This window comes from Osmerus mordax, chromosome 13, assembly GCF_038355195.1.
Source record: "Osmerus mordax isolate fOsmMor3 chromosome 13, fOsmMor3.pri, whole genome shotgun sequence".
Classification (NCBI taxonomy): Eukaryota; Metazoa; Chordata; class Actinopteri; order Osmeriformes; family Osmeridae; genus Osmerus; species Osmerus mordax.
Window position 1 is genome coordinate 9,276,217 of NC_090062.1, and position 26,052 is coordinate 9,302,268.

Sequence of the window (26,052 nt, forward strand, 5' to 3'; positions counted from 1 at the left end):
TGTGTAGCTTAACATTATCATAATGGCAGTTCTCCATAAGAATTTGTCCTAATCCATTCCATTTCTCCAAGAATATTTCAAGCCAAATTGCGCAGCAACATTCTTGCATTACAATAAGCTAAATCCAGCCTCAGCTTTCTTTAATGGGTCACCAGTGAGCTGGATGTAGACTGAATACTTGTGTCTGAAGCCACTTACTACTCATTTACTGGTGTGTGTGTGTGTGGGTGCGCGAGTGGGAGTTATGTAATGATGGAGACAACCACATTGCCCATAATATGCATTATGTGGCTACATGAACACACAGTATGTTGGCATCATATGTTCTGGCAAGGCATAGACTCCATGTGTGTCCTCTTCCCCCTCTCTCTCTCACACACCCACGACCTGACAGCCAGCACCCCCGCAAAAGTGCAAATGAAATCAGCGGCCACCTGTGGTGGGAGCCGCGCACCGAAAGAAGGATGGAGGTGGTGGAGGAAGAGAGAGAGAGAGAGAAAAAAAGCAGCAGATGGATCCACAGCGAGGTGACTCAATTGAGTGTAGTGTTACATAAAAGGGGAGAAAGTGTCCAAGGCTACCACATTATTCATACTTTCATACATACAGTAGTCTTGTTAGAAAGTGAACCTCTAAGAGTTCAGTCACTACTGCCACATTAGGTCTTTGAGGCATTCATCATGATCAGACAATGCCTGCATCATAGCTGGAGCCTGTGGTGGTGTTAGTTAAGATAGCAGCATGTCTGGTCATATGGGAGAAGGTGGAGATTCTGTTTGTGAGAGGGTGTTTGGAGAGAGGGTTGGCAACATGCTCCTGATCCCAAGCTATGTGTGTCATATCCCACCATTAGTCATTTCTAGAGGCACAGGCTTGTTTGGACAGCAGCCCATAGAATCGGACACACCCTTTTCACACACATACACAGGCCCATTCAATCTTGCGTTAGCCTTGAGATGAGTATTCATTTGAAATTATATCCCTTACATTTTCACTCAAATTTTGTCCCACCTCGCATGAATTATACAAATTCTTGTTTACCATTGTGAGGATATTCATGTTTGTATCATCATATCCTATTGCTGAAATGGCAACTCAACGATAGTACTAGAAACCCACTCAGTCTTTCTACAAAAAAAAAGTTTTATTGAATTATTAACAACTGTACATTATGTTCAGTGCTGACACAGTTTTGCTACATACTTTGGTGTGAATTTGAGATTCTCTCATCCCACCCCTTGTTTTGACTGAAAAGGAAAGGCAGGAAGGGTGCTGGAGATTTGAGACTTGCGTGAACTCTAGCCTTGAACTGAACATTGCGTATTATGCTGATGATGTGACCACAACACCAAGCCACACCATATAGTAAAAAAGTGTGTTGTGTTACATTTGATTTAGCCTATTGCTCCCACATGCCCCCAAATGCTTATCACAGGCACTGAATAATGTTTGAGCAACTGGTTAGGAACGGCTCAAGCGGTTCAATAGTTAACTCCCCCTCAAGCCATTTCAGGATCTCCATCATAAGATAATGATAAGCAATAAGATAAGTATGTTAGTCTATGATCAAGATAATTCAATATCAAGAGCACGCAATAGCTCATTCAAATTTTGTCAGGCTGACCAAAAAAGCCTGTCATACAGTCAACACCTGAGTTCCAACTGTGTGGAACTTTTAAGTCCAATTATAGAAATGACGTCCGGAAACAGACTTCTTCAGTAATCCAAAATTTACGAGACGGCAAAAAAGGGCACAGACAAGTAGTAAACATTTTTTTTGTTTTTTCTCATTTACAACTCCCCTTCTTGCAGTCCATCATGGCGTCCTCAGATAGACTTCTCCAGGAGACTGTTTGGCAGGAGGTACACACTTCGTCCTCCGAAAGAGTCCCCAAACGGACTTTTTCCCCCGTTACAATATCCATAAAATGTTACGTTTTCATCTGTTCTTTCTCTTTATTCCGAAAGATGTCTCAATTACCATAAAAGGTCAAATCTGCAGAACGTGAAGAGCAAAAAACAACAACATTTGGATCAAAATCGTAAAAATATACAACGGACTACCCTAGTCTTTTCTCCTGTTAATGTCAGGCATGAAGGAAAGGCGAAAGAAAATCCATCACAAGTACACCAGGACACAAAAAATATATATATATTTATAATATATATTTATAAAATGTTTTTATTTACTCCAATATGTACACTTTTCACAAGTCATCCAGGGAGTAACAGTTTCAGATGAAGCACCGCTCCATCTTGTCACGTTACGGAAACATTTTCATTGCAGTGTAAAAATTAAAAAAATACGCTTAACCTAGCCCAGCAACTGACCCGAATTTAGGAAGGACACAAAAGAACAGCGAGGGAAGATTCAGTCTGAATCGAAGTGACAAAATCGCAATAGCCAGGGTTGACTAATCCAGGGCAGGGTAGAATGACTCCGCATCCAACCATTGTTTATAGAAGTAGTAGTCCAATCCTGGGTTGTCTATACAGGGTATACACACCGAATGAAGGCCTAGTCAGGAGGAGACACAGGAGGGCTCGCAGCTCCCTTGTCTGGTCATTAGAAGTGCTCAAGCTGAACTATTCCTGCAGGCTGTGTAGTTAGTAGATGACCTCGTAGACGGTGGCCTTCTTGTCTCCGGAGCCCGTCACTATATACTTGTCATCTGCTGAGATGTCGCAGCTCAGGACAGAAGATGACTCTTTCGACTGCAGAGATAAAGGAGAGGAAATAAAGTGTCAGATACCTCCGTTCTGTGGTTTACAATTGCTCCTTCAAGCTAATCCCATCATCTGGAATATGTGAAAGATTAAAGCCAGATAGTGCTAATGCATATTTCTGTTCATGCTCCCATTTCGCTTGAGAAACATCAATACTTCATTCTAAACCAATTCCAACAGCAAACCCAACCAAACATTTCCCTCTCTGCCTTTCCTAAAATTGTTTGTGTGTATGCCCTTTTGAAACCAAACACATTGGGAGCGCACACACACACTTTCCACTTACTGCCTGGGTGAGTAAAGGAGATATTGATTGACTTTACCTGGAATATGCTGGCGCCGTAGGGAGTCCTCCAGGCATTGAGGAGGTTGTCCTTGCCTGTGCTCACAAACCATTTACCTTTTGACACATGAAATAAGAGAAGGACCGTGAGGAATCGGTGGACATGGTGTGAAAAGGAAAGACAGGGTCATGGCTGTCCTTACGGGTTTGGTCTGCCCCCTTGGATTTCAGCTAAAACTACATACATTTCACCAGCATTTTCCATCATAATATAACCAGCACCAATTATTACAAGAACAATAACTTTCATGCAATGCAGGTATTTATCTTTATACAGTACGCATGCATTTGTCATGGTTCTACAAGGGTGCAATTGAAATGTACTTAAGTCTTACCACAGTAGGCGAACTTGAGGGAGAGGACGCAGCTCTCGTGCAGGTGCAGCTGGTACTTGTCAGGCTTGGTGTGGTGGAGCACCTCCACATTGCTGCTCTCCATGCCCACTGCCAGCCACTCACCAGTGGGACAGTAACCTAGCGAAAAGATCTTAGAGGAGAAAAAAAGAAGGGTGTCACTCTGCTCGGGGGTAAGAGGTAATCATGCAAAGATTCTCAAAGATTGTGTGTGTGTGTGTGCATGTGTGTACCTGGGAGGTGAAGTCGTGCTGCTGTAGCTGCCGGCCCTCCCGGAGGTCCCAGGAGCGCACAGTGTTGTCCAGCCCCCCAGTCCACAGCTTGGTGCCGTCGTGGGAGATATCAATGCAGCTGGCGCCATCTGTGTGGCCCTGGAACTGCCTAAACCCCGACCATGGAGACACAGGTTAGACATGCCTGGTGAGAATCTGGAAAGTGCATTAAATCTATGCACAACTGATAGCTATGCCCAATGTACTACCCCTGATACATTAGACTTATTTATTTCAGCATCACACATCATAGAAATCACCCTCAAGATTATCTGTAGGAAGATTGAATTCCTCAAGCAAAACATGTCACCAGGGCAACATTAGCATTATCCCCTCCCCTCTCTTGCTGATGCGCTTGCTCACCTAACCAGCGTCTGGTTATGCAGGTCCCAGACGGCGATGTTGCCATCGGAGCAGCAGGAGAAGCAGACCTTGGCGTCGGGGCTGATGGCCAGGGCGTAGCAGGCCGGGGCAGAGGAGGTGAGCTCTGCCTTGATGCGTGGTGTCTGGGAGGCCAGGTCCCAGATGGTCAGCGTGCTGGCCTCACCGCCCACGATGAGGGTGCGACCATCCGGCAGTAGCTTGCAGGAGCGGATATAATTGTCACGATTCTGGGACAGACAAAAAAAAAGAACATGATTTAGCTGTGCTTTACAGTCAGCGAGTTGACAATCATCATGACAGATTTCCTATTAAGCAAAAAATCCCACCAACCCCATTATTACCAACAAAGCTATAAAAAAAAAAAACGATCTCCTGTTGGAGCCTAGAGTGGCCACTCACTTTCCTTGACAAAGTGAGTGGTTTGAATGCAGCTCCCTCAGAGTGTGAAGGGAGGCTTGTTTTTAAGGAGGGAGAAAAGGAGCCGTTCCAGGCCTGGCCTTGGTCCATGACTGAGATGGTGTATGAGAGATCAATAGTGCTGTCGGGCCGCTCTCGGTTGAATTAAACATCACTCTGATGGCTAGATCAAAACACCAGCACTCTTCTGGTCTAGGTCTCTCCTAGTCTGCCCTTTGGAAGCATGGCAGGAGCAGCTTGACAGTAGGAAAATGTCACGAGTGAATCAGAAACTCAGGAAATGACCAACAGCCAGTATAATGGTAGGAGAGGGTGGGCAGGAGAGGGTGGGCTACAACAAGATTGTTCTTCAGGGACTTTTCCCCATCGGGATTAGTTCGATCCAGTGGTCAAACTGATTGATTTATTTAGCAAACTCCTCTCCACACAGAGATGGTTTAGAATTAAAGTGGGGCATGGAGGTGGATGTGGGGTTCAAATGAGGCCACTGAGTGCTTGAAAAACACCCAATGAGGTTAATAAATGTATAGTGATGGATGCTATGTCTTAGCCAATCAACACTTCAATGTCTCAAAGAGGTTACATATATTGTAAACGTAAATATCCGAAGTAGCCCTGGTGCAATATAACCAACTGACAACTATATTTCTCCAATGTCATACAAAGCCAATGAGCAAATTATTAGCCATCTCTAGGTGGTAACGGCAATAAAACAGTAATAAAACAGAGTTCATTGGGTTCACTTCATAAGGTTGTAATAGCAGCTCTGTATCAAGGCTCCCTACCAGACAGTCCAGCTGAGACACAGGGCTCTTGCTGCCCGGCTGACTGATGTCCCAGATCTTGACGCAGCCCTTGCCGCCAGTGTAGACATGGCGTGTGGGGTTACTGATGGTGACGGCACACACCACCTCGCCATGGCTCAGCGTGTTGATTTGGCGGGCGTGCCGGGGGATACCCGGTCCAATCAGCGCGTCTGGTGGAAAGGGCACCGGCTGCATCTGACCATCCGCGCTCACGTGAAAAGAATAAGCCCTGCGAGAAGTGGAGAGGTGAACAACCAGAACCCACATGGATTATGCAGTAGGCATGTCCCTTTTAATCAGAGCGCCACATGTAAACACATATGAATCACAACTCACGGTTTTCCTCCAGAGATGGATGTGAGGCTGGCTGGCAGGCCCGGGGCTCTCATGTGAGGGTGAGGATCAAAGCCCGCCTGAGGAAACATGGAGGACCTGCCGTTAGCATGCTGAGTAACAAACAGCACTAACCTGAGCTGCGTGGCTACGCTAAACTAGGTTTGGCTATCATTTAAATTCAGAACACATTTGCCGTCTTCTATCTACACATTCTCTCAGGGCATCCATCAGTGGATCAAAAGGTTCAGATTCCCTTGCTTTGTTTGTAGCGTTAGCGTAATGGCAATGGAGAGTGGCTTTACATAAAGCAACAACATCGCACTTGCTAATGCAAATGAGAGCCTAGAACATGTTCAAACACACTGGGACTGTTCGTTTTTTTCCTCTCCCTTCCAGCCATCTTGCTAACCAACATCAAAGCCATAAAAATAAGAAATATTGAATGAGTGAATTATTGATATAGGAAATAAATGCTAGCTGCAAGTTATATAACATGAAAGTGTTTTAGCCATGAGCGGAATTAGTTAATTCAGAGCACTAGCACTCAGTTGACAACAGTACGCAACAAATACTTGCAAGGAACAGCTAGGGTGAGGAAACAAATAGAAAAATGTAGTATGTGTGGGACCAGTTTCATGTTCATGTACATTTGGATCCATCTATGTATGTATCTGCACATAGTGATCCCTCTTTCCAGCCAAGAGGGGAGGGTGTGCTGGGTAATGTTTGGGGGGCTGTACCATGGGCCCGCGCCCGTAAGCGGCTGCGGCTGCTGCGCTCATCTGGGGGGAGATATGAAGGCCAGCGTAGACACCCGGGCTGGTGAGGGAGCCGTTCATCTCATGGTGGCCCATCATTGCAAAGGGCGTGGCGTAGGAGCCAGCGATGGTCAAAGGGGTGCGCAGGGCGGGAGCAGCTGGAGGGAGAGGGAAGAAATAAGGAATCAGGGATGGAAAAATTATTTTCTCCCTAACACTTTAGGCAACACGCACCTTGAGTTCATGTTCATTCAAATGATATCTTCAACATATTTAGAGTATTGGTAGATGTGTGTGTGTACTTACTCAGTGCCTCCATGCCTGGGGGTTTCCCCATGATGGGCCGGAGTCCTGGAGTGGTGCTGGTGCCTGGCGTGGGGACATCGTTCCTGGGCGTGGGCGTGTTGGACTTCAGGCCCGGTGTCGACGACTTATCATTCTGGGAGACACACACCAAAAAAAACAGAGGAGGTGATGCAGAAGTAGTGAAAGAGAGAAACTGACTCAGAAGTGAGTCTTAATCCTAACTATCAGGATGCAAGGAGGGTGGGTCAAATCCAGTGTGACAATTTGAGTTGCGAGCTCAAGGTAATCCAATCTAACACTGACACTTCATTACAGCCTGCGGGGCCCTGGCTGGTACATAAACCTCCCTTTCTCTGAGCCAAAACCCTCTAACCCCATCACAGGGCTGGAACTGGAAAGGAAGATGGCCGCCCCGGTGGCATTTATCCCTCATTTTCTAGCATTTAATCTCAGGCCGCCTCCAGGACCTCGAGACAGAGCTGGGACCAGTTAAGCATGTTGACATATTTGGCCAAGAGATGGGGCATAAGTCTGGCAAGGGATTGTGCAGAAGTCAAGGAAAGGAGAGAGATACAGAACAAACGAATGGAGGGAGGAAGAGAAGGAAGGCAGGCAGGCAGGTAATAAATTGAGGGAAGATTATGAGGACAGGCCAGAGAGCAGGGAAAAACTGAAGCCTTACTTGGCTTTCTCCCTGCATTTGATGCTTAAAGCAACCTAGGCAAAAAAGGAGGGATGAATGGAGGGAAGGAGTGGAGTGACAAATCCCACTAGTTAGGTCTGTAGTTAAGCACAGTGACATATCAGCCAGATAGGGTTGAGCCTGTCTGGGGGCAGCAAGGCAGGATGGAAGGAGGGAGGGAGAGAGATGACAGGATGAAGACAAAGATGGTGGGGGGGGGGAACACGGGTGGGCAGGAGCAATCTCCCTGTCATAGCCCCTGGTTTATTTACAGCACTGGCTGGGAAAGCAATTGACATTTATTTCGTAACTCATAAAAAGAGATTGAGAGGAGCGGGACAGGGTTATGGATCTGCAGTATATGTGCCCCCCCCTCTCCTTCCCACTCGCTTCTAACCCCCTTTTTGCAGCCAACAGCAAAAAATCCCATGTATTAGTCCTTCAAACACACACACACTTTACAAAGGAACCCCCCCCTATTGCCTGTCAATTTTCTCCCTTCAAAGCTTCACACACACAATAGAGCACCAGCTAGCCTGCACACACACGTCATCTCCAGTCCTACCAGACACTTACGTGAGCATGATCCTTGGCTTTGGAGGAGGGTGTGCTCCCAGAGGAGGCCACAGAGGCGGGGCTGTTGGGCGTGTCCTTTTTCAGGGTCCGCGATTTGTCAAGGCCGTTCTCTGGGGGGGAGTGGACAGGGCTGGCTCTAGGTGTGGCAGGGTCCTAAAGAGGGAGAGTGAGTGAGTGAGTCAGACACACACAGACACAGACAGACAGACAGACAGACAGACAGAGAGAGAGAGAGAGCGAGCGAGAGAGAGCGAGAGAGAGAGTGTGAGTGAGTGTGAGTGAGAGACACACACCGGCATGTAACATATAGATCAAACAAGCCAGGGCCATGTGCCAATGTCTTTATTTTGTATACCATTATACCACTGTCCTTTGCTTCAGCGCTCCTTTTAAAAGGCGGTGTTTATTTGGTGGTGTTTACTCAGACTAAAGTGTTTGTTCAAAATGTAAAAAAAAACACTTGAAAAACAAAACGTTTACACAATGTTCACACACCCAGTGTTTCATTGAGACATAACAGGTGTGGCAGGTGTAAAACGGTTCTGTCAGTTCTCATTGCACAACAAAAGCAGCGTTCATTCACTGCACAATGTTCAGATTGTGGCTCCACAGTTTTAACGATAAATCTGACACATGCACTTTCACACAGAGAAATGCACACATCCTCATAAACTAGACAAACTCACTCACACACAGTTGCTCTCACCTCATTGGATACATCCACGACCAGGTCATCACTCTTGTCCCCGTCACTGTCCTATAGAAGCAGACAGTTGATTTAGTCTGTGTGCGCGCGCCCCCAACTGTTTAACAATGTGTGTGTACACTGCGTGTGTGTGTAGTATAGTTCTGTCTGAACACCCTAGGTAAGTGTGTGTGTGTGTGTGGTGTGTGTGTGCGTGCGTGCGTCTACCACTCACGTATCGGCTCATGCTGTCCTTCTCCTCCACCTTTCGTTTCTTGGAGTCCATGCTGTAGTCTGAGGAGCCCCGGTGCTTCTCGCTGGCCGCCCGCAGGCTGTCTGACGGCGACACCGAGTTATTCTGCAACAACACACACACACACACACACAACGGTTGGACTGAACCCTTTCACACAATTGTGAACGATCCCACTATTAGGATTTGGGTTTTACGTTATCCGCATAATGATCGCAGTAAAATAATATTTTAAGTAACATAATTTGATGGAGTACTCCAGATTGCTTCAGTGAGCCTATACAATGGCTGTGTAGATTTCTGAGACAGCCTTGCACATATCCCGTCATTTCAGATCTTGATTTGTCTCAAGAAGAAAAAACGACCTAGTAAAGTGAATCCGACATGGGGCTTAGTGCAGTGAGCGCCATGCCCTTTTTTCGAAGATGGAAGAGCCAGCTTAGGGCAGACATGCCCTGCAAATCTTAAGGCGGGTGAAATAGTCACAATATTGACTAAGGATCAAACTAGCCCAGGGAGGGGAGAGGGTGTGTTGGACAGGGCAGGGATTCTGGGAAGACCTCTCAGTCGCCAAGGCAATGGAGCGAGGAAACAGCCGGGGCAGCTGAGCAAATTGTGAGAGACAATCTGAACACACACACACACAAGTTCAAACGCATTCACAGATCTGGACTGGCCCAAACCAACCTTGGAGGACAATAAAAACACGCCTCAAAAATCACCATGGTGTCTGATGCAGTGTGCGTGAAAGTAAAAAGCTAAGAAGGGCCAAATCTATTCTCAAGCCACACACTTAAATGGTTGGAGCAGACACAAACAATGTAACAAAAACAATGGCGAACAGAAATATACAGATGGTAACCTAGTGAGTGTACGTCCTGATTTATTTTCCTTCCTCATAACATACAGACACACATACACACTACAAGAAAAGAACACAAGCTAACAGCGGCCCTTTCTCAAAGGCTGTTGTGGTTGAACGGACGACTGCCAAGGAGTTTGTGCGTGTGTGTTCTGACCCCACACAGGTTGGCACACTGCCAGGACAACCCTGTGGTTCTACATAAACAAAGGGCCTGAGAGTGACTGAACGACAAACCCAAAAAAAGAATGAGTGACAAGAGAGAGTAAATGAAAATCTGAGACAGAGGGGCCTCAGAGGGAGAGGGGGCAAGTAAGCAAAACAACCGGATGAAAAAGAAAGAGATGGGTGATACAAAAGGTGCCTACAGAGGGGGAAGGGGTGAAAGAGAAACAGCAAGAGAGAAGAAACAGCAAAAGAGAGGAAAGGAACCTGGCATCTAATGAGAGCCCAGCAGAGTTCCCCACTTCTGGGCATGCCTGGACGGGCTGGCAGATTGGCATCCCTACAGAGCCAGGCAGTGGAGCTTTAGGCTGGGCAGAGCCGTGGCACTGCCAGCCTGATAGTCCCTGAGGCCAGAGCTGGTGTGTTTGTGTGCGCGCGTGCGCATGCGTGCCAAGACCAATGCTTTCAACCTGTTTGACAGCCCTGTGTTTTCATTGGCAGGAGAAAGAGAGAGGGAGGGGAGTAGCCCGTCTCAACCCTTTGCCTCTTGAAAGAAACCACTTGGCTGAGAGCGAGGGAGAGTATTAGGAAGTGCAAATAAAAGGGATGGAAGAAAACGAGACAGACATGGATGAACTTGCGATCTAGAAAAGGGAAGCGGAGGATGTGGTTGGGTCAGGTTGAGCAAGCCTCCTCCTCAGTGTGTCCTCCTCTTCGCTGCAGCGAAGGAATGCTAGCCTTCCTAACTCTTCAAGCCAAACCTGACCTCCCCTTTTTCTTTCTTTCTCTCCCTCAATCGGGCTCTAAATATATACATTAATGTTGCCTTTGTCTACAAAAAAAGCCGCCCAGCCTGTCTAATCCTGTGACCTTTTAAGGCGTGCTTAGCAGCGACTCAATAACCTGCGCTCGCCTCAGACGGCCCCTATCAGGTGACCCGAGACGAGAAGGAGTGGAGTGAAGGTTGGCTGGGCCTAGTTAGTGCTAGTGCTGCTAACCGCTAGGTTGCTTTGGGGGTGTGGGGCGGAGGGTTCAGTTCCTTTCAGACATGACTGCACCCATTCAGGCTGGCCAGTCAATGGGAACTCAATCGGACAGAGCCGTGCCCCTCGCTACCCCCGCCTCTTTCTCCCACCACCACCAGCACCACACACTCCTCGCCTCCAGGCTATCACAGAGATTTAAGCCAGTCTAATAAACAGGAGCTTTAACAAGGCAGGGAGAGGGGGCGATTTTCTCTCTGTGTCCATAAATATGTAGTGGAAAGGGGGCAGAGACAGGGGATAGAGATGAAAAAAGAGATATAAAAGAGAGGCGTAGAGAACATGGGCTGAATGCACAAGCAAACTAAAAAGAGGGATTTACTTAAAAGGTAGGTAGAGATGGAAAAACTAAATGCATGTTATAAGAAAAGGAGTGATTGAAATAGTAGGGGAAAAGTCAGGGTTACAGTAAATCCTTTAAGTTGGAAGGAAAGAATAAGTATTTTTTTATTGTGATGAAATGAGAGATACTAATCCACCCCCTGTGGTTCAAGTCATTATCCACCAGGATTAGACGCCACCAGCTTAAATCAAGACTTCATTTTCCATTCATCGGTTGATTTCAAGGAGGCTTAACGCTGCAAAAAAAAAATGACTGTGCTTTTGACTCACCGAGTGCAAATCGCTAACAAGGGGTCTGAGCTCAAAGTCTATGCAAAATGTGCCTAATCATCAAACAGATCCTAAACCAATGTCAAGTTATGTGTTGCTGGGAAAAGAAGGGAGGTTGACGGATGTCAGGTGGCAACTTACCGTGCTTGACTCCCGCTCTGTCACCAGAGGAACATCCAGGAGGAAGGGAACGGATGACGGGCCATGGGGGAGAAAAGACAAAACAGAGGATTAGGATGCTTGTTAAATATCTCATTTAAAAGCAGAAATTCACTCTGATGTATTCGGTTTTTCATCAGTTCACTCTGCATATTATGGAACATAAAGAGACATCATATAAGCCAATATACATTATGTCCACTGTAGAGACACAGTGGTGGCAGTTGTGAACCAGAATGTCCCTTTATGCAAAATCAACATGAAATTACCATTATGTGGCATAACCTAAATGGCCACCACACAATATGCCATCCTCACCTCTGTGCTCCAGGTCGTGGTGGTTCTTCTCGTCCTTCACAGGGAGGTGGGCCTGGCTGCCCAGGGCACCGAGTGCCAGCAGGCCCGCGCCTGCTCCTGGTACTGGGGGAATGCCCGGGGGCTGGAGACCCGAAGGGTGGGGTGGCAGCTGGATGGGAGGGCCGTGGGCAGCGTGAGAGAGGTGCTGGGCCTGGAGCTGCTGCTGCTGTTTGGAGAAAACAACAGTGGGTTGGCTGGGAAAAGGATCCAGGACCGGCTAATAGTGGGCTTCAGAACTTTCGGGGGGTGATTATTTAGTTGAGTTGTGAATAACTGTTATTCATCTGTACTGATATCAGAAGCATTCTACACATGTATTCAAGATGTAATGTCTATTGAGGAATGTATTTCAACTGTCACACTTGCACCCCTTTGACTACAGCAATATAAACTTCCTAAAACGAAAACATGGATGTTCAAAAGGCACAAAAGACACCAACTCAGAAGCAGCATCATGACTTTCATGCAGAATTCTCTTTTTAACTACTACACATAAATAATTAGTAAAGCAACCACAACAAAACAATCACTTTGGTTAAAAGCCTCTTGTAAAATGCTCCCTACATTTATATGCTATTCTAAAGGCGTATGAAAATCATTCGACACCCTGACAATGCAACGCAACACCCCCCTCCCACCCCCCACACATACACTCAGCCCTCCCAGGAGCCTGTCAGTGTCTGAGAGACTATGGAGGGAGTCAAATGGCCTCCAGCCAAACGGGAAGCAAGTGCTTTAAAACAAGGTTAAATAACACTTAGCACATCCATCAACTGCCACCCTACTCCACAGTCCCCCAAAAATCCCTCTCCTCTGTGCTAGCATTGCCTTTGTCCATCAGGAAAGCAGACATGTAAGGTGCATAGGGCTTAGGCCTTAAAGAACAAGAGTTAATTTAGCCTTGCCATTAAAAATAGGCCTATTACCTAGTATTGCTCATTAGCTTGAGCCAGGGACATAAAATCATATAACAAACACAACCAACATGGACAAGGGGTTGTTAATCAATATTATACTGGTCTTCTGTGACGTAAAGGCCCATTTGTGTGATGGAAGGGAAAGAAAATAATTACCACAATGTGACTGCAGTGAAGTGAAAGCAATAAGGAAGAACAGGGAGTGTACAGAAATGAGAGAGAAGGGGAGGGGTGTATAGATAGAGCATGGATGTCCCTGTTGAGAATGCCTAATGAGGAAGCATGCAGAGAACATCAAGAAGCCTCATTAACAAGCCAAGGGAGGGGGGGGGCTAACAAAAAATAACTAAATAAATGACTTCTAATGCAATATTCCTGGATGAAAAAAAAGCTCTCTCTTTGCCATTTATCTTTTTATATTTGCGTAAATGTCTACCAAAGCTTGTGGCCCCTTACTGTGGGAGCCACAGGAAACAGGCCATTAAAGCAAACTAAGCTCCCACACATCATTACTGTCAGGTGGAACTAACGTCCTAGTACACTACACTAGAAAAGCTCACTGGCAGACAACCAAACAAACATGGCAACAACTGACTGGGATGCAACCTAATTCTTTTATTGGCAACCTTTCTTCCCCTCTTTTTCTTGATTGGCTTTGACTGAACGCTCAGGCCTCTTCAAAGTCCAGCCTCTTAATCCCCGAAAATGGGGTTGCCCGGTTTGAGTGTCATTCATTGCATGCTTTCACTCCAACTGTACTCTATCATCTCTCGTTGCAAAGCCCTTGGCATGCTTTAGTAGGCAGCAGTTATAACAAATGTCAACACATTCACACATCTTTACATTCCCACCCTCTCCCAAACACTGACCATCAAGGCTGGGTAGACAGCATGTTGCTGCTGATGAGTTAAAGAGAGGAAGGTAAGAAAAAGCCCAACATAGCTCAACAAGTACTACCACAGGTACTGATATAGCTAGGCTATTAGTGAAAGTCATGCTAGCTAGCTAGGCTAAACACATAATTATGATAGGATAACCACAGCCGCTGCTAATGCTAAGCTAAAACATGTACTACTAATGCTAAACAATAAGTACTGTACCCAAATGGCAGCAGATGACAGAGTGAAATGTACTCACTCAGTCAACACTTATTGGATAGAAATGAGACCTACAAAAATGAAAGAGGACCTGTAATGGCTGTAAATTATAATGTTAACGTGGCAAACAAATCAATACTGTTACTTTGTCTTCTGTAAGGCTAAGTGACAGTCAGTGAATAGTATTATGAATTTAAAACAGAAATTCAAAATGGACATCGAGAACATGTCTGAGGAAGACCAATAACAAACCAGACACTAATGTTTAACAAGAACACGATTTGCGTCTCTGGCAGATTAGCGTTTACACAGGAGTTTACTGTGTTAGATAAGTAACGTGCCAACAGTCTGTTAACCATTATCTAAGCAGGAACCATGTGCTGAAACTCAGTCACTGACTCATAGGCTGGACATTGTAAGTAACTTTACGCCATATTCCAAAGCATCCCATTGCATCCTATGACGGCCTTACAGGCTTTGTACATTCAAGATACCATTTTGGGTGTGTGCTAAAGCAATGAAGTCAAAATCCATAACGCGTCTATCACATCGCACAATAAAGAGATTGACTAAGTGCATAGTCTCAATGGTATTGGGCTCTGGTTTTTATCACCATAGATAAACTTGCTTTTGGAGATTTATCATACTTAGCCATGGTGGAAAGCCCCCAGTGTAAATACAGTCCAGTACACTGACTGGCGGTGCCATTAGCATCGCTGTTCTCAGTTAGTATTTAGTATTTATTGGTCAATGATAACCTCTGTCTGAAGGACAGATTAGCAGGTTGTAGATATCCCTAGATAAGACTGATTAGGTCTCCAGGAACACCTGGAAACAGCTGAGGGGGCTTTGGGACTTGGGACAGAGGTCAAGGTGTGTGTATGTGTGTGAGAGAGTGAGTGAGTCAGTGTTTTTGCTGTCCCAGAACACAACGTAGCAATACTGTGCTTACTGCCTGCCATCAGGCACAGTCAGTACATTTCTTGGTGTTCTTGTTTGGGTGTTTTATGCGTCTCTTATTTTAGGGGTGTGTTTGTCAAATCCCCCACACTCATCCATCTCTGTTATTAACTACAGCAGCAGGATGCCAAATACTGACCGTATCAGATTATCATTGGATAATGACCCCCCCGGCCTTGGCCTTCCTCCACCGATCCCCCTGGCAGCCATCTCTCCATCCCTCTCTCCCTGTCTGCCCTCACCCTCTCTCCCTTACAGAGGAGAAGCATAGGGATTGATCTCCTGCCCTTGCTCCCGCCAACTAATAAAACCTTGTTTTCATAGTGTGTGTGTGTGTACACAGCCTGCCTGCCAGGCGCTCAGCAAAATCCTGACAAAACACACTTCTCCAGGTGTGTAGTGTTTGTGTGTGTGTGTCCACGCCCTAACCAAGCTCACTGGCCCATCCCTTTCTTAAAGTGTGACCAGTACACACACATATTGAGTATAGACAAGGCCACATATCTTATGCTTTTCTGATATTTGTCATGATATGTGGATCAGAGGCAGTAGTTTGAGTCTACGTGCTGTAGCACCTTATCCAATTAAGGTTAGGTGTAATCGGAGAGAGAAAGCCAAGATTCTGATAATAGCCTGATGGACTCGTACTGGGAATAACCCTTCTGTCTACAACCACTTTGTTCATAACAACCATTTCAGGCCCTCTTGAAGACTGGATGTTTACCACTTACAATCACATCAATAATGATGATCAAAATATTCAGCAACACTTTACATTAGGTCACATTATGTACCATGTGACTACATAGCAATTGAAACATAGCAATTTCTACATACCTAAAATGTTTACTATGTAATAAAATGGAAATATGTATTACCGGTCAAGATTGTTATAAAAGTGTAAGAAGGCACAGTATGGGGTAAGGGTGTCAAGTGGAAAAGCCCTCCCTGCAAAGCCCAACCTCTGTCCCACCAAGTTTTACTTATGTAATAACTTTCTGCTCAATTGTATAGAAGTGTACCTACACATCACTTCCTATATAACAAAAACATTGGTCTTATAGATATTGCTAGTCACATGGTAGTTATTGTAATCTTAATGTCAAGTGTCAAAAAAAACATTTTACATTAGATAATCCTATCAATAATGCATCACATACTAAAATCACAAACTCAAATCATAAAGACCATCACTGGCAAGGGCAAATCTGCACACGGAGATGGGATAAGCGACACAAGAACAGATGTGTTTTTAGAAGAAAAAAATAAACTTTGATATGAGTGTATGCTATAGTTTAAAGGAGGAACAATGGAAGTTCAAACATAATTATGCCTTTTCACCGTTTCCCCCGGCATGGTGTATAGATATGATACATGGGACTACAGACTAGCACTATCAAAGGGCCTACCCCCAGCTTAAGAGCATGCAGGTCTACATTCTATGAGGAGTGGTCTGACGACCTCCCACTGTGCGTGCAGGTTTGCCCCTGGCCTGAGGTCAGATGGAGGTAGAAGAGGGGTATACACACGGTGAGGGGCAGATTTGGAAGTCCACGTACCCCGATGATGGCATTCAGCTCGGTCATAGTCACCTGCTTGGCACGCTCAACAGCTTGGGCCACCTGCTGTTGGTGCTGAGGGAACACAAACAAACAATAAATGTAGCAGAGAGTAGAGGCGGGTGTGTATACTTGTTTACAATACACTGCACTGTAGAAGATTGTGTATTTGAGTTTAATTTTACAGTTGATATTCTTGGATATAGTAATGATATCAGTTTAGCTGTGATGGCCAGACAGAACTCTGACCAGCAGTCTTACGAACTTGTTGTAAATCCAAACACTCACCTCTTGTGACAAGAAAGGCATGATCTGGGCGAGTATCGCATTAAGCCGCTTTGCAATCTCAGTCTGATGGGGAAAAAAGAGAAACCAATAATCCTTTTAGATTTCCAGATGCTTCTCTCAAGGTGTCCTTGTAAAATCATTGTTACCAGACAGTGTATTCATCTCGCCGCCAACGTAAACAAAACAGGGTGTCATTCACTCAAGAGCATGCACATCCAACACACACTTAAACACCTGAACGTTTCTAATGGTAATGACCCCCCCCCCTTCAGTCTGTCTAGAGGCCCATCCATTTCCTAGCTAAATGGGCACCACCTAAAGACAAACCAAATTTGGTCCCTCCTCCCGATCCCCGAGATCCATTAGGCTCCCCCCTTGATTTCATTAGGAGACTGAAATATGCTAATAGCAGCTGGGCAGAAGAAGCCAAATGAGGGTAATTCTTCACAATTAGCACCAAGATAGAGAGGGAGACAGAGACAGGATGGCTGGCTGACTACTAGTATCCATCATGAACATCATTTGTATCGAGTGGATGGAGCGATTTTAGCAGAAGACTAAGATGATCCATCCAAGGCAGGATACCTAAACAGTCCATCCCAGGACAAGAGGGTCAATGAGAGAGAAGACAAAAAGAAAGAAAAAATTACATAAATAAATAAGATGATGATGTGGAGGAGAGAGCCTCCTCTTGATCTGACACTGAGGTAATCTGATTTGACTGTGCTGGGGGTGAGAAGTACTTGATGTATGTGAGTGCGTATGGTGGGTTCAGACACGGCCCTACAGGTGGAGATTGGGGGAGGTTGAACCTGTTTTGTTTTTCTTTGGTTTGGCGTTAACCTTGTTTGAGAGTGAGTGTACTGAGTAAAGGTGGTGTGGCAAGTAGCCTTTTGCATCCCTCTGGTTTTAGTCTCAAGTTTCAAAAGACAGGGAGAAAATAGAAAGGGAGAAAATAGTCAGGACCTCTGATCTTGCTTGTGTCATAATATGAATACACATAAACCTTTCCAAACAAAATTAACAAAAAGTAAATCTGCAAATCGTGAAAATCTGCAAAAATCAATTCAGAAATAGATTATCTTGTATACAGCGAATATTTCATGTTAGGATGTTTCTACATGATTGTGACAGTTATGCATTTTGACACAATTTCTGATCCCTCATACTATCAAAACTAGATTTATTCTGTTATTGGGATAATATATGAAACGTATTGGATCATAGAACCAATAAGCCAAATCTGTCTCCTCCATCACCTCTTCCCTCCTTCCTAACCTATCCACCCTGTATTTCTTTTCCATCCACATAACCCCAACCCTATTTTACTTGTAGTCTCCCCCCCCATGCCTCATTCCAGAGCCCCTTTCCCCGTGTTGCCGGGGCAACAGTGGCAGGCCCTATCTGGGGCTGATCGTTATGTAAATTGGGTCTGGGATTGACCATAACTGCCTGTAAAATCATATTAGGCACACAGAGGCAGGTCATTAAATTGAATTTTGGGCCTGTCGATCAGATCGGCACGGGAAATGTATGGGGGATTAAAAGCGGGGTACATGGGAGCGAGGTTGCTTGGCTCAATGTCTAGACATGGTGGGAGGGGTGGGCTTGAGGCAGCGCACACACACACACACACACACACATCCCCCACCTGTTATTTGTTTAGGAAGTTTTCAACAGTTGGCTTTGAATTCCGTTAATCCATTATGACCACTCCAATCTTCATATTCAAAATACACTCACCGTTCGAACTACACTATACTCTAACCATAGTTACTCAGTCAGGTCAGCTATTTTGCCGTGACACTAAATGCTACTCCCCCTCCTATCAACAGGTCTTGGAGAGGGTTTAAAGCCATGCATGAAATCCAGGTGGGTTTCTCAGTGTGTTTGGGGCCATGAGACATGCCCCCGGCAGGAGTAGGTATACACACCACTCGCTCTTCACGGCTGGTCGGCTTTGTCTGTGAAAGGCGAGCTAGAACGCCAGGTGCTCGGACAGCCGAGACTTTGACCCTTTCCCAGAGGTTGCATTCGGTGGTCCCCAGGGCTTCCCTCAAAACTTTGGCTTGCTAGTGGGACTGAATGAATGACTTCACAAGAAAAGAGCATCAACTTTTTGCCCCAAAAGCGTATGTATCAAGCTCTACTGTAATCTTGCAACTTCATAAAGTTACAGAAATAGTCTGGTGCAGTCATATATTCTGTGAGACAAGTGACAAAGACTTATTTTGGAAACAGTCAACCCTTTCACATGTTTAAAAGTGGAATAGGAACCAGAAGTGTGAAAGAGCACCTGAACGGCTCTCAGTTTACAATGTACCCTAGTAGGAGACATGATGACAACGCGGTGGCAGAAAGGGCGCCTTTAGCCTCTGCTAGCCACCGCCGCTAAAAATAGGGTTGTTGTCGCTTAAAGCCAATGAAAACAGAGCCCTTGAGCTGTCTGAGGCTTTTCACCGGGCCTCCATAATTACAGAGTACTCAGAGCTGCTGAGCGCTCGCTTGGAGAGGCCCTCTATGCCACAGCCTCGTCAGTGGCAAGTGTTGAAAGCCATTTGGCTGTTTGTCGCTGTGTGCATTAGCATACTGGGAAGTGGAGGTAAGGAGGGAGGTGGGACTGATGAGGATTCAATTGGCGGGAAAACAAGGCATTGATGGCATGGGGGGTCAGAGGTTTTGGCGGCCCTGGGCTTTGGCTGCTCTGATGCCCAACCTCTACCCCCTTCACATCGTTGCCCAGAGACCTGGTGTTAATACTGGGGGAGCAGAATCTCCCTCCTCCTGAGTGAGGGGGGCAGAGGAAACATCTGTTTAGCATGAAAAAGCAAACCCACTCTGTATTTTCAGGAAGTCCTCAGATATTTAGACACGAAGAGGAGTCAAATACCCACTCTTGTTTATTGAAGCCAAATCTTGCCAGTAACCATCAACTCAGATCTGCTACCTGGCATCTCTGCTGACAACCTAATTGTGCAGATCCAGGAATAAAGTAGCCTATTTATTCATATGAATTCGCCTAGTCTATGGATCTATGCAGGGTAAAGACCAGAGCCTTCTAATGGTCCGGGTCACACTACCAGGCCCTGACAGGCAGCACACATATGTGCATGCACACACACACACCTCCCTTCTCTAGCAAGTATAGAAACCCTTGTCATAAAAAAAAGTCCCCCTCCAATTCCATTAAGGCAGGATAGGACCCAGAAAATATTTTTCTTTCATTATTCTTGACCTTTTCCTCCATAGCTCTGCATCAGGCACCAAAGAGCACTAGATACTTGAGTGAACACAAACATTTTCAACAATGCTATAATTGTATTGTACTCTTCAATCTGATAATTCTTGGCTATTAATGAAGTTTCACAACCACTGGTAACCACTCTACACCCCTTGTAGCAAGACTGGGGAATGTGTGTTCACCCAGTAAGTTTGTTTTGGCTTACTGACAAGTCAACCATCATCACCTTGGCAAACAATTCCTGGAATCCTGTATAAATTATTCATTTGAACAAGCCTCCCCCATCTCTCTCTTACACACATACGCTCACACACCTCTCTCCTTCCATCTATATCTGTTCACTACCCCCCACCCCTGCCGCCCACCACCACCAGGACGGACACAGACAGGACTTCCCTTAATAAGCACTCTGAGCTTCGGAAAACCTAGTTTATCGACTGGCAGAGGAAGGAAATGAGCAAACACACACAAAGAAAATGGCTGTCTTACGATGAGAAAGGCCCAGGTTCTCAATGAAATGTACCCAAACTGGCTGAGACACAACTGGATTAATGAAGAGCAAAAAAATGAAAAGAAAATGCACATAACTGAGAAGAATGAGACACATAATGGAGGGGGAAAAAAACCAGCTGTACACTTGCACACACAGGGCACATTACAGGAGAAGCCTAATGAGCTGCGCTAATTAAAATCATTTATTGACAGCGAGCGAGGGTGATTACCTCCGCCTGATGCTCCAGCATAATACAAGACGCTGTCAAAACAAATCACCCCCCTGGCTGCCAGAGAGCCCTGTGCCTCGCTACCAGCCGCACGGGAGGGTGCTGAGGTGAGGCTGGGACTGTGTAAAAGACAATGCATGGGGAAGGGGGGGAAGCTATCTTATCAGTGGTGGCAAGGGATATGCAGCATTGTATATATCCACACACATCTGTCAGAGTGTGTTTGTTAGCACACTATTAACACCTGCACTACATAGCTTCTACACAGCTCCACTCAAATCTCAAAGGAAATGGGCATGGAGGGGGAGGTGGGGTGGTGTTGATGGATAGCCATGTTTTCTCCTTTACAAACTAAATCCCTCTAGCTGGGAAATAATATGCCTGCCTGCATCCAATAATCCGACCCCCTTCCCCTCCCTCTATCCCTTCCTCCTAGCCTCCCTTCCCCCCTTTCCTCCTCAGCAGCCCGAGATAATGGGGAGAGTCGAGGGCTTGTCTGTTTACCCCTCGCTGATGTCATCACAAACACTAGGCTGGAGGGATGAAGGGGAAGGAGTGGAATCATGCATTATTCAGATGGCTCACTCCACTCCGTGGGGCTTATTGATAAACAAAAGGCAAAGCTTGGGACCCAGCCAGTCGATTAACCTGTTCTCCTTCCCTTCTCCTTTCCCCCCCCCCCTTGTACTCTGTACACCCGATAAATGGTGAAAGAATCCCTTGCTGTGGGGAGTGGAGATGCTAGTTTGGATGTATACACATTCACAAAATCACACTCAACACCGCACACACAGCCCTCATCTGGTAAATCGGGTAGTTGCTATTCCAATTCTCTATCTACCAACAGATGCCATTAACCTTGCTGGACCCCCCTGAGAGTGAGAATCATAAAGCCAGCCAGTCCTCACCAACACACGCTACCCCCCCCCCCATCATTCATGCACACCCATGAATCACCATCACAGCACTAACGACACTCAGGCTTTCATTCTCATCACGTAGTCGGAGAGAGGAGGTAAAGAGGGGGTTGAGGGGAAGTGGGAAAGAAAGATGTAGGAATGAGGAATCATGAAAGAGGGGGTGAGATGGCGAGAGACACAGACAGAGAGAGAGAGAGAGCGAGAGAGAGGCCAAGTCAGAAAATGATTAGCCAGAAGAAATTGCTGTGACCGTATCCCTTTATACAGATATACTTCTTTGGTAGAACAGGTGGGAGGATGGGAACTCTTAGCTGACAGGCCCTCCCATTAAACTATCAATACTGACCTCCTGCAAGGCCTGGTGGTTGTGCAAAAGTGTTAGCCTAGTAAACTAGCGGCACCTTATTTCAGGAATTTATACATGCACAGCTCACAGACAGGTCAGGTGTTTATGTGCGTGCGCATACACACACACACACACACACACACACACACACACACACACACACATTCCCTCAGACTCCCTGCCAAAGACTTCACTTTAATCTTATCAAAGCAGCCCCATCAAGCTGCCTGCTCTGCACACTATTTAGCCTGTCAGCGTTTTCATAGACAGGAGGGAGTCGCGTGTGTGTGTCTGTGTGTGTGTGTAAGGCATTTAGGGATGTGGTTATAGACTAAGGTCAGACGTGTGTTTGAGAGAAAGCCTTCTCTTGAACAAACAAAAAAAGGTCCTTGCTAGTGCTATCCAGTCCTTACCTAAAGACAGACATGTACGCACGTGCATGCACACACACACACACACACACACACACACAGGTCAAACATATGTCATTCACAAAGGAGCCCCAAGGCCACTGATGACAACCCCAGTCTCAAAACTGCTTTGAAAACACAGGGTTTTGAAATATTTGCTTTAAAGTACATACCTGTTTGTGCATCTCAATGTTAAGCCCATAGGACATCTCGTAGTACTAAAAAAAAAAAAAAAAAAAAAAGGACAAATATGACATGTTAATTCAGCATATCAACGGTGAGAGGAATATGCCAACATGCATCCACTGTTGCACTCAAATTCTGAAATAAAAAAACTTGTTTTTCATCCTCCCTAGTTCCTTCATGACTTGATATGTCAGAGATGTCAGGTTCACAGGGGCAGGCTGTCTCAGCTGGAATGTTACTGATTGACACAATCTTCTACTCTGCTCTTTGGTTCTCCTTCATTCATCACTTCTCATCCTGTTTTTCCTCCCTCTTTGGGTTGAAATTTTCATAAAAACTTACTTTTACTTGTACTTTGTACAAGTAAAATGTGTCTGCATGTATGTGAAGATATTAAACTATTCAGGTAAGTATGGTAAGTATGGAAAGTAAAGACACAGACAGGAAACATGACTTGGGAGTGGGGGAACAGAAAGGTAGGACCTCACATAAGACTTCTATTGAAATGCTAACATTGTCAGTATGACAACAATGTGCAGTGGCCCTCCCCTTTCTTCAACACTGTTAGATTGAGGTGTAAAGTAAACATGTGCACCTAAAATACTTTGTACTGGCAAGTCAATTTAGATAAATGATGTTGAATAAATATTTCACACCATGTCGTGTATTTACGAACCTGTCGTGGGCCCATGTTAAGTGTGTTTTCTACCCGCCCCACTTCACTCTAAATAAAGCAGGGAGGAGCCAGAGAGCCCTGCAGCTCAGCCCAGGAGAGGAAAATCAGCCCTAAATAATATGATTCACACACAAAGCCAGCAGCTCAGTCATTAACCCCTAGGGGGTCAGGGGAAGGGTGTGTGTACGGGGGAGGGGTGGGGGTCGTAAATTTGGCACTGGAGCCTTCCTCCCTTCTCAATAATGTGGGCCTCATCACACCCTGCAATCAACCAGATATTTGCTGGAGTCCCACACCACACCCCATTTTCTCCAATCACCTTTTAAGTCAGACTTGTCCTCATCTAAATCACTTGCACCAAGTTGACCATCTTGAGTCTAACACTACAACAGCCACCATTGCTAAATATGCCGATGTGCTTAAGCACAAAGATGAGACTCGTTATGAGGCGTGAAGGTTGTGTTCTCACCATGACATAGTGACGCTGCATCTCCGTCTTCTCATTGGCCAGTTTGTCATACTCCACTTTTAAACTGGAAGAGATTATTTTACATTATTTTTCATTTCAATAATTACACACTTTCCAAACATGCTAAGATGCCCTTATAAGTTATCAGAATGTGTGTGTCAATGGAACCTGCATACTGCAGGTGTTATGGACAAAGCAGACATCCATATATATCACCACATACATTCACTAGGTATGGACTAATTGTTTGCCCTGGAAAAGAACAAGCGCAAGAGTAGTGCACTTGTCATTACCTGTGGTATTGAGCTTGAAGGAACTGAAACTCGTCTTTGATCCTGTCGCATGACTCTGCCACGGTAAACTTGAATCCAGGCTGCCCCGGTTGATGAGGTGCCTAGGAACAAAGATCCAAATAAGACCATGACAAAACGGCAATACCAACACACCCATAACTAAATCTGTGGCATATCTAGAATAACATCCGTAACGAATACGACATCTCGTTTTTTATTATTACCGCTTTCATGTTAAAAGGATTTTCGCTCTAGTTGAATGTTGGTTTGTCAGCTACGTTGCCAAAGCTTTCGTTCCCTTGAGCCCTTCCTGGTGGCTGCTTTCATAATTGTTGGGAGAACCCATTATCACTCAGAGCGCGCTGACAGAAGCGTATCATTGCATGCGTCCTCAAAAGAACACGTTGGAGGGGGTCACAACCTGCGCTCGGAAGAATTCCATGCATGCTGCGCAATTATTAGGCTACAACATCCGCTTGCTTAAACGGAAACTACTCCGATAATTGAGAGTAATGTTTGTCAGAGGAGATCATTTTCTTACACCATGTCTATTCTGCTCGGGTTCTAATCTGTTACCACAATTCCGCAGAAGTGAATAGCCTAGGTGTTTTCAGTTTCTATCCACTCGAAACCTTTTGTCAATTGCTTGCATCATCTCCAGTTCAGTCGACATGGGAACCATAAATAGAAGGTTAAGGTGCAGGAGATCGCGAGCTCCTTGCTGACAAGCTAATTACTCTAAAAGCGGTTCATTAGCATACGACTTACAAACACCATTATAACAAGTGCTTCATCTTACCGGATGCCGGCCCTGTGGATACATGTTGTGTGTATCCTTTTTCAGTGGGAAATGGGGGGGGGGGGGGGGGAGGACGGGGGGGGGTTGAGTAATCCGAGTGTAGTAGCGGTTGTCCGCCACCCCTCCCTGTACAACCCAAGCAGTCAGACAAAGCCTAGTCCACGGCGATGGAGAGTGCACGTCGACCCAAACCCTGGATCTCTCGGTTTTTGTTGGTTGCTTGCTTCGTATGCTGTACCATCACAAACAAAGAGGAACTGATATTAGCCCTGGGTACTCGCTTGTACTTGCACAAAATAAGGCATGAAACATCTGTAGCACACACTACCATCATAGTTGACTGTCTTTCCAAAAATAAGGCCTACTTGGTAATTTAATCATAATAATAAACGGAGGAAGGAACTTGGACATCCACGTAGAATTTGGCTATCCAATAGTGTAGGCTAATCTAACTTAAAAGTTTATACATTTATGATTTTATTTCACTGCAAATGTAACGTTTTTCAATAGCAGGCTATCATGAATGTGAAATTGAATCGCTTTGTTGCGAAAGTCTGTCAGCAGAATCAGCTATAAAAAAAACACTGCGGCTCTCAGCGTAGCAGCCCACGAGCCACACCACCAGTCTTGTTAGCGGCTCTTCATGTCTTCTGCTTTTACCTTTGTCTCGGTTGACTCCACTCTCTTCACTACGACGACAGTATTTTCTCAAATGCTCATACCCTCGGCTCGTAACCTTCCTCCACGAAAGAAGATATAGTCGAAAAACCATTCGTTGTTTACATGGAATCCATCTCCCAGACGAGTCCTTAGAAACTCTTATGATCTAGAGGCGCCGCACGCAACCTGCCTAGAGAAAACCTCCCCGATCGGACGTCGGGAACCCGTCGATTACGACGAGTTGTTAGCCGCTTAAAACTTCCAAGAAAGCGTTTCTTCTGTCGAGCAATAGTCGATTAATTTCCCAGTAAGTCCAGAAACAATACTTTCAGTTAGGAGGTTAAACGCACAAAGGTTTGATGTTGTAAAAGGTACCAATTGCTTTCATTCGATTCACCCAGTTCCTCCACCGC

General features: G+C 45.5%; 1 protein-coding gene across 3 annotated transcripts; it reads right to left on the bottom strand.

Moving 5' to 3' along the window:
• Positions 1–1,153: 1,153 nt before the first annotated feature.
• On the bottom strand, positions 1,154–26,052 carry tle3b (TLE family member 3, transcriptional corepressor b). 3 transcript variants are annotated; one of them, XM_067248519.1, is made up of 22 exons: positions 25,640–26,052; positions 24,980–25,211; positions 24,181–24,281; positions 23,888–23,951; positions 22,730–22,774; positions 16,918–16,980; positions 16,600–16,704; positions 13,883–13,912; positions 12,058–12,262; positions 11,722–11,738; positions 8,881–9,003; positions 8,667–8,717; positions 7,961–8,113; positions 6,703–6,835; positions 6,379–6,554; positions 5,639–5,715; positions 5,282–5,531; positions 4,059–4,306; positions 3,657–3,804; positions 3,406–3,556; positions 3,051–3,127; positions 1,154–2,715 (listed from the first exon to the last, which is right to left on the bottom strand). In XM_067248519.1, the coding sequence occupies exons 2-22, from the start codon at positions 25,001–25,003 to the stop codon at positions 2,608–2,610; spliced, it is 2,349 nt and encodes a 782-aa protein (XP_067104620.1). In that variant the 5' UTR covers positions 25,004–25,211; positions 25,640–26,052; the 3' UTR covers positions 1,154–2,607. The 3 variants fall into 3 exon arrangements, with proteins under 3 accessions (XP_067104620.1, XP_067104619.1, XP_067104618.1); XM_067248518.1 differs by lacking the exon at positions 13,883–13,912 and having other exon boundaries at positions 16,630–16,704; XM_067248517.1 differs by lacking the exon at positions 13,883–13,912.